This window comes from Perognathus longimembris, chromosome 10 (genome assembly GCF_023159225.1).
Source record: "Perognathus longimembris pacificus isolate PPM17 chromosome 10, ASM2315922v1, whole genome shotgun sequence".
In the NCBI taxonomy this organism is placed as follows: Eukaryota; Metazoa; Chordata; class Mammalia; order Rodentia; family Heteromyidae; genus Perognathus; species Perognathus longimembris.
This window is the reverse complement of record NC_063170.1, coordinates 68,197,115-68,208,633: the sequence shown is the minus strand read 5'-3', so window position 1 is coordinate 68,208,633 and position 11,519 is coordinate 68,197,115. Positions and strand designations below refer to the sequence as shown.

At 48.4% G+C, this 11,519-nt stretch overlaps 2 protein-coding genes across 3 annotated transcripts in view; one reads left to right on the top strand and one right to left on the bottom strand.

The window, feature by feature from the left end:
• The first annotated feature begins 3,331 nt into the window (after positions 1–3,331).
• Positions 3,332–4,367, top strand: Fancd2os (FANCD2 opposite strand). The gene is made up of 2 exons (XM_048356274.1): positions 3,332–3,428; positions 3,823–4,367. Exon 2 carries the CDS (start codon positions 3,831–3,833, stop codon positions 4,365–4,367), a length of 537 nt encoding a protein of 178 aa, XP_048212231.1. The 5' UTR covers positions 3,332–3,428; positions 3,823–3,830.
• Positions 4,368–5,717: 1,350 nt separating this feature from the next.
• Positions 5,718–11,519, bottom strand: part of Fancd2 (FA complementation group D2) — a 64,252-nt gene continuing 58,450 nt past the window's right edge. For both annotated transcript variants that reach the window (XM_048356225.1, XM_048356226.1), the window contains 3 exons: positions 10,163–10,309; positions 7,924–8,013; positions 5,718–6,109 (listed from right to left, as the gene is read on the bottom strand). In XM_048356225.1, the coding sequence (XP_048212182.1) occupies positions 6,041–6,109; positions 7,924–8,013; positions 10,163–10,309 (306 nt within the window). In that variant the 3' untranslated portion in view covers positions 5,718–6,040. The remainder of the gene's footprint in view (positions 6,110–7,923; positions 8,014–10,162; positions 10,310–11,519) is intronic.

Below are 11,519 nucleotides of genomic sequence, written 5' to 3'. Positions count from 1 at the left end.
GAAGAATGAAGTTTTATTTCGAGATCATTTTCATCTGTACTGTCAACATTTTCCGTGCCTCTCCATGTTCTGACTCCCCTCCAAACTCTTCCTACCCTTCCCCCGGATGCATAGTCCCTTAAGATGACACGGTGGTCTCTCCAGCCAGGAGCCCAGCCCGACCCCATCCTCAGGCCCTCTCCAAGAGCCAGTCAGAGCCTGACAACACTGAAAAGCCTGTTCGCTCCACCCCTGCAAAGGCTCCTCCCCCAGGTTACCCCTGCCCACACCAGCTCCTCCCACTGCCTAAGCCCCGCCCACACTGGGCTCCTCCCACACGCTAACCCCACCCACGCGTCACCACCTCACCTATGCAAGCTCCACCCCACACCCCTAGCTCCTCCCACACAGGAGCCCTGCCCCCCTCAAGTTCCATATCCTTGCACGCTTTCCGTTGTTGCTGTGGCCAGGCACGGACGACCCAGGAACTGGCGGCACAAACAGCTGCAAAACCCCTCCTCCCTCGGCCGCCCAGGCTGGCAGAATAAAGAAACCGCTTTTCTTTTTGTCCTGGAGCTTGAACTCAGGGCCTGGGCACTGCCCATGAGCTCTTCAGCTCAAGGCTTGCCCTCTACCAGGTTGAGCCCCAAGCCACAGCTCCTTTTCTGGTGCTCAAGTGGACACAAGAGCCTCACGGACTTTTCTGCCCGGGCTGGCTTTGAACCTCTGTCCTCAGATCTCAGCCTCCTGAGTAGCTACTGTTAGGGGCTGAGCCATCAGCGTCCGGCCCAAACCACTTTGAGGTCAAGAAGGGACATGGGTACCTTTGGACAGGTGAGAGAGCATGGTTGCTCTGGATCACACTAACATAGCCACGAGTCTTAGGGAACACAGGCCCTCTCCTCCAACAGGAGCAGGGGTGGCCAGGTGGGAAGCTGGGGTGTTTTTGTCTTCCATGCTCCAGTCAAAAACATAGCAGACACCGTGGGGTGGGATGGCCCGGGGTGGGTGGGACTTGAGCTAGGGTGCAGCGTTGGGGCCCGGGGGTATGGGGGAACGGGACGGTTCCCCTTCCGGGTGGTCCTGAGTGGGTCGTCCCCGTCCCCTCCCCCCTCAGGACTGAGTCACAAAGGCGGTTGCCAGGCACCAGGGGGGAGAGGATGGGCCCAGCACTCTGGAGCGCGTGGCCCGCGGTGTTCAGCAGGTGAGCCTTTGCCGGGATGGGGGTGGTGGGCCTGGGCCCGGGCCCCCACGGAACCCCAGACACCCAGGGTCTGTTTAACACTAACGAGGCCCTCGGCTGCACGTTGGCGCTGCCTTCCTCTTTCCCAGGTGGGGAAATGGAGGGGCCTGTGAGGGGGAAGCCCCCCCCCCCTGTTTTTGTTTTGTTTTGTTTTTGGTTAAAACCAGGTCCTCCTCATCGGAGAGCTATTACAGGCACAAGTCTACACACTCTTGGGATGGATGGGGAGGGCTGGGTGCCGGGACGGTTGCATTGTCACTTTGTGAGAAGCCATGTGGATTGGGGAAGGGTACCTGCACAGCCTCTGCACTGTGTCCTCTTAGCAGAGGGGACCCCAAGAAAAGGATCGTGCGGGTAACGCGCGACTTTTGGACATGAGTTTGTGGAAGTCACCATCCTCCACCCATGGAGGAATACTAAAGCCTTAAATACATGCCAAGGTCAAGGTAGTCACCACCAGAGCCTCCCATAGGGTATTTGGAATAGATAACTCGGTTCCTCGCTCTCAGGCTGCTCAGCTATTAGAACACTGTGATTTCCAAGGCACAGATCACGAGAAACATTCCAGAAGTGGAAAAAACCCCCACAAATCTCCTTTCTACTAACCACTGTCAGGTACACTTCTCGTTTGAAATGTCACCAACAGTTCAGTTTTAAAAAAAGAACTTCTCTGGCTCACCACGGTGGAGGTGCCAACTCTTTAATGGTGACAAATCACTGGATGGGGTGAGATCATCTGGGCTGCCGTTGCCTTGTGTGTTAGTGAGGAGGCAGAGGAACATACTTGGCTGGAAAGCAAAGGAACCGGATGGATCTGTGTCTTCACGTAATAGGTTGGGGAGTGCTCAAAACCATTAGCTTCTGAACTCAGTGAAACCCGTACTGAGGTTGTTGTTGTTTTTTTGCCAGTCCTGGGCCTTGGACTCAGGGCCTGAGCACTGTCACTGGCTTCTTTTTGCTCAAGGCTAGAACTCTGCCACCTGAGCCACAGCGCCACTTCTGGCCATTTTCTGTATATGTGATGCTGGGGAATTGAACCCAGGGCCTCATGTATACGAGGCGAGCACTCTTGCCACTAGGCCATATCCCCAGCCCCGTGAGGTTTTTGAAGTAGAATGATAGTTCCATTTTTACTTGGGTAAGTTTTGAGTTAGTATTGTCCCAGACCTTTTTCTTCAAAGAAGGCAAGAAAGAAAAAAGCAAGGCCCATACCAGTAATCCTAGCTACCAGAGAGGGAGGCCGAGGTCAGGTGGATCGTAGTTCAAAGCCAGCCTGAGAAAGAAGTTTTCAAGGCCCCTCTATCTCAACAACAACAACACCTGAGGATGGATGGTGGTGCACACCTACCAGCCCAATTTCATGGGTGATGTGAAGAATAAGGATCACGGTCTAGGATGCAGGCCTCAGGCAAACTAAAGGGTTGGAAGTAGAACTTAAATTGGTCGAGTGCCTGCTAAGCCAGCTGAGGCACTGATTGCAACTGTGGGAGAGGGAGGCAGTACTACCAAGTACTAACCACTGGGTTTCTCATAGATTTCAAAACAAAACAACAGGCCTGGTACTAGTAACTCATGGCTGTAAGCCTAGCTACTCGGGAGCCTGAGATCTGAAGATCTTGGTTCAAAGCCAGCCAGGGAAACAAAGTCTGTGGTACTCTCATCTCCAATTGAGCATTAAAAAAAAAAAAAGCTGAAAAGTGGAGCTGTGGCTCAAGGGGCAGGTAGATGGCTAGCCTTGAGCAACAAAGTTCAGCTCCCAGGCCCTGAGTTCAAGGTCCGGGACAGCACCAAAAACAAAACAAAACTCTGAGGGAGAAGGGCAACCAGTGCGTTTTGAAGACTGGCCTTTGTAAACTTCTCCTCCAAGGCTATGTAACTCCTGAGGTAGAACAAAATAAGTTGCCCAGGGCTCTGAGAGCTACTGTCTTTTGTTAGAAAACACAGGGGCCAACAGGAGACTGTCTCCATAATGAACAGTGAAAGCCAGAGTTGCTCAAAAGCTAGCGTTGCACCTTACCTCTTACCTCAAAGGTAAGGTGCAACAGAACCCCCTGGGGGGCCTAGGTGCAGAGATGTCTGGGCACACCCCTCCTTCCTGATTTTGTAGGCCTGAAGTAGAAGCCAAGAATTTGCATTCCTACTCAATTCCCCAATGATGTGCAAGCTGCCAATGCAAAGGACAGACATGCGGAACCACTGACGGGAGGTACGTGGAGTTAAGAGGCGCGAGGACATGGAGTTTCTTCTAACCTCAAACTGCTGGTCTCTCATCAGTCTCAGCAGACCTTGCCACCCCAGAGACATCAGAGCTGTCATTAGCAGTTACCCACATGGCATAGGTCCCAAGGGTGAATGGGACAGCCCGTTGCAGACACGTTCATTTCCTCTTTGGGACAACGGGTGTGAGGTGGCTTAATGAGGCTTTTGTATGCATAGAGCATTTACCATTCCCCACTACTACGGTAGCACCTCCTGGAATCTGTTCAGGGGGAACCACCACGAAAGTCTGCATCATTCATGAAACAGGAGATCCATTTTCATAGCCATGCCCCTACCCAGAGCACGGCAGGGCAATTCCATGTTTGATTCCTCTCCTTTAGGACTGTCAATGGCAGGATACCAGCTGTGGTCACCATGGACCCCACTGGATGAGAGCTTCCAATGGCTGCGGCACACGACACCCACCCCTTCCTCCAAGCACCCCTTTAAAGGCTCCCCCTGCTTTGCGCACACCCCTTCTGACCTGGAAGTGCAGCTGTGCTTTCAAGAGGTCACTCTAGTGCTAGACACCCCATTCCTGGAAGCTGGAGTCAGTCCCAAGTTACCGTGCCACACATCAGAGCTCCGGATCATCAACAGCAAGAAGGGCCCGGTGAGGAAGCCCCAGCCTGTCCGGCTCAGTGGAGTGGATTCTGTCTTTGGCAGGGTCATCACGGCCCAGCCACCCAAGTGGACGGGGACCTTCCGGGTCTCAGACAAGTCAGCCTTCTGCAAAATCATCAGCAGGGAGCACCAGTGGCCCACGGGCCTCAAGGAGCCTCAGATCCAGATGACGGTGACGATGTGCAAACAGATGCTGCGCTCTATCCTCTTGCTGTATGCAACCTACAAGAAGTGCACCTTTGCTTTGCAACACTCCAAGTAAAGGGCCCCGTCCGACGCGCATATGTTCACACCACACCCTCTGGCGTGGACCTGGATGAAATGGTGATATCGCCCCAGACGCTTTGCTTTTCTGCCAAGCAGTGACAACTAAGGAGCCCCCTTTCCTCCCTTGCTCTCCAAAAGCAGGGCCAGTGGTACAGAGCAAGGGAGGACGCTTCTACTGGACAGTCAAACCACCATTAAAAAGAGAGTCAAGCTAGCACTGATATGTATGTGTGACAGCAATTAAACCATATAAACCAACAGGCCTAGTGTGATCTCACTTCAAACACCAAGGACAATGAGTTGGGGACAGGATGTCAAGAAAAGGGATATATAGCCTTTTTCTTGCACTGTCCCTGGCTTCTTTTTGCTCAAGGCTAGCACTCTGCCACTTGAGCCACAGCACCACTTCTGGCCTTTTCTCTTTTATGTGGTGCTGAGGAATCGAACCCAGGGCTTCATACATGGCAAGGCAAGCATTCTACTGCTAAGCCATTATTTTCAGCCCTCTTTTCTTTTTCCACCAGTCCTGGGGCCTGAATTCAGAGCCTGGGCACTGCCCCTGAGCTTCTTTTGCGCAAGGTTAGTACTCTGCCACTTAAGCCACAGTACCACTTCTGTTTTTGGGTTTTTGTTTTTTCTGTTTATGTGGTATGGAGGAATCAAACCCAGGGCTTTAAACATGCTAGGGAAGCACTCTACCACTAAGCCACATGTATACATTTCTGGATGTATAGATTTTAGTTTGCCAGATAATAAAGGGTTCAAAAGTCTTTATGAAACCACACACAAGTGGCTCATGCCAGATGCTGGTGGCTCACTTCTATAATCCTAGGTACTCAGGAGACCCTCTGAGGATAGCAGTTTGAAGCCAGCCAAGGCAGGAAAAGTCCATGAGACTGTTCTCTCAAACTACCAAAAAGCTGAAAGTGGAGCTGTGGCTCAAGTGGTAGAGTGCTAACCTTGAGCAATAAAGCTCAGAGACGGTGCCCAGGGCTAGAGTTCAAGTCCCAGGATCACTTATAACTAGAATGGAGGTGCATCTCTAAATAATGTAAAAACAAATTTGTATGTATAGATACTGTCAGCATAAACGTTATGATACATTTTCTTCATTTTCTAGTAGTAATAGTCATAAAGCAGTCAAAATTCTTTTGCCTTTCTTTGGCACTGACTTAGAGAGGTCACAAACAAATGAAAATGGTCCAGATAGTAGGGAACTAGTAGTGTTGGTGGGAGAACTATGTTAGCGCCAGTCATTTGCTTCTTTCTGAACAATCTTTTAAGTCAATTTTACTCAATCCTTGAGTATGAAGGGAAGCCTAGAAATAGAACGAGGTAGTTAAGGTAAAAGTTAGAAAAACATTTATTTGTAAAGCAGGTATACACCTAAATTCTAGGATAAATCAGTTTGAACACCAACACCCAAAGCCCAAAGCCCTAACTCCAGAGGGTTTTAATCTGCAAACAGTACTGCCATTGTTTATCCAAACCAACAGTGACCTTGCGCTGCAGTACTGGGCAAGAACTCGGATGGGGTTAGACAAACCACGAAACGCTTAAGTTAGTGACATAAAACATCCTCGTGAAGGACAAACAAGACGCTTCCAAATCGAAAGAAAGCAGATTGCACAGAGCCGAGATGGGGAGGAGCAGCCTCCCTGAGCCTAGCTAGTCAGACGTGTCTCCACTCTCATCACCGCCCTGGGGCTCTTCATCACTCACGTCAACATCATCATCCTATCGGAAAAGGAAAAGTGAGCATTACAGGCTACTCTGGGTGACCTCACACAGTTCCAACACCCCCCTCACAGATGTATGGCTATTATGTTTACATTGTTAAAACCAATGATGGGGGCTGGGGATATGGCCTAGTGGCAAGAGTGCCTGCCTCATATACATGAGGCCCTGGGTTCGATTTCCCAGCACCACATATATAGAAAATGGCCAGAAGTGGCACTGTGGCTCAAGTGGCAGAGTGCTAGCCTTGAGCAAAAAGAAGCCAGGGACAGTGCTCAGGCCCTGAGTCCAAGCCCCAGGACTGCCTCCCCTCCAAAAAAAACCCCAAAAAACCAATGATAGCCAAGTGGTGGCTCCCACTTGTAATCCTAGCTACTCCAGAGGCTGAGATCCGAGGATCGTGGTTCAAAGCCAGCCCAGGCAGGAAAGTCCATGAACACTCATCTCCAATAAATTACTAAAAAAGCTGTTAAGTAGAGCTGTGGCTCAAGTGGTAGAGCGCTAGCCTTGAGGAAACAAAGCAGCTCAGGGACAGCACCAAGGCCCTGTACTCAAGCCCAAGGATCAGGTGCACACGCACCTGCACGCGTGTGTGCGCGGGTACACACACACATAAATCATTTAGTTGTTGTTGAAGGAGTGGTGGTACTGAATTTGAACTTGGCCTGCCTGACTTGCTGGACACATATTCCTTCACTTGAGTCACACTTCTAGCCTGGCAAAAATACCTTGAAAAGCTATTCAGGTTGACCTTGAACTCGCTGATTCTCCTGGCACCACAACTTGTGTGCTAGGATTACAGAAGTGTGCCACTAGGCCCAGCGGTCACTTTTCTTGAGCTGTAAGTCAAGGCCACAGAGGGCCGGCAACATCGACTGAGTCTCATCCTGCAAATGCACCAAAGTTGCCTGGATTTCATTTTTGGTTTTTGTCTGCTTATGTGTCTGTGTGGCTGAGAACCATACCTAGGGCTTCACACGAACTAGGCAAGTGCTTTACCACTGAGCTAGACCCTTAGCCCTTATTTTTGGTTTTCTTGTAATCCCAGGGGGTTGAACCCAGAGACATGCAAACATGCAAAAATGTAAGCACTCATATCCCTGAACTAAATCCCTAGCACCGGGCATAGCTTTTTTCTTTGTAGGACAGTTTTGAGCTTAGAGCCTTGTGAGGCACTCTTTTGTTATCTTAGCAGAGGTTCTTTCATCTGAACTTCTCGGTATCCAGAACTCACTTGAATTATGGAAAAAATATATAAACCCACATTTATATTTAGCTTTCTCCCTCCCTTTTTCCTCCTTTCTCTTTTTAATCCTGAGCTACATTTCATCTATTTCATCTTTTTTTTTTTTGCGTGCGGGGCGGGGGGGGAGGAGGGGCAGTTGTGGGACTTGAACTCTGGGCCTGGGATCTGTCCCTGAGTTCTTTTGTCCTACCACTTTGAGCCACAACTCCACTTCCAGTTCTGTGAGTGGCTAGTTGGAGATAAGGGTCTTCTGAACTTTCTTGCCCAGGCTGGCTTTAAACTATGATCCTCAGACCTCAGCCTCCTGAAAAGCTAGGATGACAGGCGTACACCACCAGCACCCAGCTTTCACCTCTCTGGAAGAGAATTTTCAACTATGTAATATATGTCACAGCTTGAGTTATTTATTCCAAGTGATCACAAGATTGTATAACTGTTTATATAGAGATTTTAGAACAGATTGTACTCTAGACATCCGTCGATGATATGGACAGGTGGAGATGGACACAGAACAGGGTTACATCTGAAACCTGCTACCAATCAAAGCCTGATGCCCTTTCAGACAAACCTCCATGCTCTGGGAGATACGGATTGTCCTGCCATCTTCACATTCCACTGTGAAGATCCTCTGGGAATTCTGGGACAAAATCTCTTCACCCTAAACGTGAAAAGATGAACACAATGTAAAGATCACATATGCACACTTGGTAGAGGGAACTGGAGAGGGAGGGGGAGGTGGTGGTGAGTTCACAGACATTCAAAATGCGGACACCAAGTAATGGTTCATCCTGTCGAGAAGGGGTCATGTTCAACCCCAGCCTGTGATGCTCACATAATATGCAGTTCTGCAAAAGATCCATTGTTGTCGTGTATTTATTCTAACATCACACTAGACTTCACAAGGCCACATTGTTCTGGAGAATTTTAGTAAATACTGAATATGGGCCTAAAATTTTCCTAATATCTTAAGACACACAGGCACCAACACAGCTAACAATAAAGCTAAAAAACAATCTAATGAAGTTGCTCAAGAACACCAATTCTGGATTAGGGCTGTCTGGACGCAAACACTAGCTCTACTCATTACTAAATGGCCTACATTCGAAGTTTCAATTTTCTCAAGGAAACAGATTCAACATCATAAGGTTGATGAAAGGAAATAATCTCTGTGGACTACTCTTTCCACATATAAAATGATACAACTTTGTTGTGGGTTATGCCTGTAATCCTTGCTACTCAGATCTAAGTCCTATCTTAAGCTCTAAGGATCGTGGTTCAAACCAGAAAGATACAAGAGACTCTTATCTCCAATTAATGAGCAAAAATCCAGAAGTGGCAATGTGGTTCAGCCTTGAGTAAGAAAAGCCAAGTCAAGAGCGCAGGACAATTTCAAGCCCTTGTATTGGCACGTGCAGATGTAGATGTGCACGCACGCAAGCACACACACGCTGTTGGGCACTGGCGGCTCACACCTGTAATCCCAGCTACTCAGGAGGTTGCAGCCTGTAGGACTATAGCTTGAGTCTAGTCCAGGTAGGAAGGTCTAAAACACTCATCCAATTAGCCAGCAAAAAGTTGGACTAGAAGCATGGCTCAACTGACAGAGCACCAATCATGGAGTTCCAGCCCCAGAATGGGGAGCTGTGAGATGAGGGGGAGCCAGGAGTCTTGTGGCTCAAGTGGTAGAGTGCCAAAGAACCAAGGCCAGAGTGCTCAAGGCTGAGTTTAAATGTCTGTCTCAGTTAAAAAAAAAAAAAAAAACAAACAAAAAAACCACCCTCAGATATGACTTTTTTTTTTGGCCCTGGGGCTTGAACTCAGGGCCTGGGCACTGTCCCTGAGCCTGTTTGTACTCTAACACTTCAGCCACAGCTCCACTGCCAATCCTCAGACATTACACACATGAATGAGAAGGAGCTGGGCCCTCAGTGAAAACGTCATAACTACAGAGCATTTATTTAAGTGACACAAGACTTCACACAGCTGAGAAACTAAAAGTGCTCAGCAGACATATTGATTTTGGGATACTGATATAGGGGAAATATTCTAAATAACCAAATAAAAGTTTGTTCATATATAAAAATGTCATCATGAATCTGCTTTGAAGTGCCCCCCTCTGGCAGTAAAGAAAGGTGGCTGTGATCCGGCACTTGCTTCTATCTGTGCCCCTGCTTACCTTTCTCACCTGGGATGAGAGCTGTGGCTTGTGAGCAGAGCCCTTACGCAATACCAAGTGCCTCGAATTTATGACCCAAAGACCACACACTTAAGGGGTTTCACTGAGACATTTTTTTGTTGTTGCTGCTGGTTTGTCCATCCTGGGGCTTCAACTCAGGGCATGGGCAATGTCCTTGACCTTTTTCCACTCAAGGTTAGTGCTCTACCATTTTGAGCCACAGAGCCACTTTTGGTTTTCTGGTGATTAATTGGAGATAGTTTCACTGACTCTCCTGCCCGGGCTGGCTTGGAACTGAGATCCTCAAATCTCAGCCTCCTGAGTAGATAGGATTATAGGCATGAGCCACAGGAACCCAGCTGTGATTTTTCTTTACATGCATTCAACATATCCTGATTCGATTTACTCCCTCTACTACCATCCTTTTCTCTCTCCCACTTTTAAAGCTACTTGAACAGGTTTCACTGTTCTGTTTTCATATATGCAAATGAATTACTTCAGCACATTTGTGCTCAGTCACCCTATCCATCTGCCCTCCTCCACCCTCCCTGCAGGACCTGTTACAAAGAGTCTGATTGGGAGAACAGGGCTTAAAGAGATGGAAGATGACCACTGGAAGTCAAAGGCTTACCTGCAAGTCCCGATTTTTGAGATTTCCCAGCCAAAAAGCCTCTCTACAATTATTAAGGACAAGCATGGCTTTGACTCTGCAAACTAACAGCTCCAGTGTTTTTTTGAGCAAAGGCACATGTTTGGTGAGTCTTGTGTCCTGGTGAATCTGAATGGACATAAATACACTCATTTAGGATTATGAGAACACGTTCACATTTTCTACAAAGAAACTTCTGAATTCGGGGCTGGGAATATGGCCTAGTGGCAAGAGTGCTTGCCTCCTACACGTGAAGCTCTCTGTTTGATTCCCCAGCACCACATATATGGAAAACGGCCAGAAGGGGCACTGTGGCTCAGGTGGTAGAGTGCTAGCCTTGAGCGGGAAGAAGCCAGGGACAATGCTCAGGCCCTGAGTCCAAGGCCCAAGACTGGCCAAAAAAAAAAAAAAAGTAACATCTGAATTCCTCACCCCTTTGAACAGTAAGAGTAAACACCTGCCCCTGTGGCCCAGAGACAGGTCCACCAAACAGTAGTAGTTTGGAAGAGTACTCCAGTTAAAAATCTTCAGCATAGCTGGGCACCAATGGCTCACACCGTAACCCTAGCTCCTTGAGAGGATCGTGGTTTGAAGTGAGTTTTGGCAGAAACATTCACTAGACTCCACCTTCAAAACAGCAAAAAGCAGAAACAAAAAAGCAAAAAAGATGGGCCAGAGACATGGCTTACGCGAGACCTTCAATCTCAAAGACATAAGACATAACAGCAACACTTTCTAAGTTCCTCTATAATTCTTGTTGACTCATCACCCATGAATTTACCTAAAATATTCGTGAGACAGTAGAATAATGTTCAACAACAGAAAGTAGTTGTGTTTGGCTTGGAAAGTCCTTAAAGTTCCACTGCTCAATTTCTAAACTTAGAAGCAGGGGGAAGCTGGGACTGGGGGGGAGAGTAGTGGGAACTGGCTTGGAAAATTCTAGGGTGTGACAGTAAGGACAGAACTCTAGGGTTCTGTATGCCTTCCGACAGAGGTGACAGTGGTTCAAGCAGTTGTAAGAGCACTTCAAGCATCAGGCCCTGTAATGTTTCAAATCTAGTTCTTGGGAACTATGCAGGTACAGTTGAAAGCTCTCAGGAGGCGGCATTAGAACACCTTGCCTCCAGCAACTGGTACTTAATGGAAGGCTCATCCACCTAGAGTATTTTACAGCAGACACATCCAGCAGCATCCTATAGTCTCCAGGTAAGAAATGCTTTACAGCAGGGGTGCTGGCGCCTCTTGCCTGTAATCCTACCTACTCAAGAGGCTGAGGTTGAAGCCAGCTGGGGCAGGAGAGTCCATGGGACTCTCAGCACCCACCAAAAAAACACAGAAA

Coding starts and splice junctions, on each gene's coding strand:
- Fancd2os (XM_048356274.1), top strand. CDS start 3,831: ATGGCAGGATACCAGCTGTGGTCACCATGGACCCCACTGGATGAGAGC.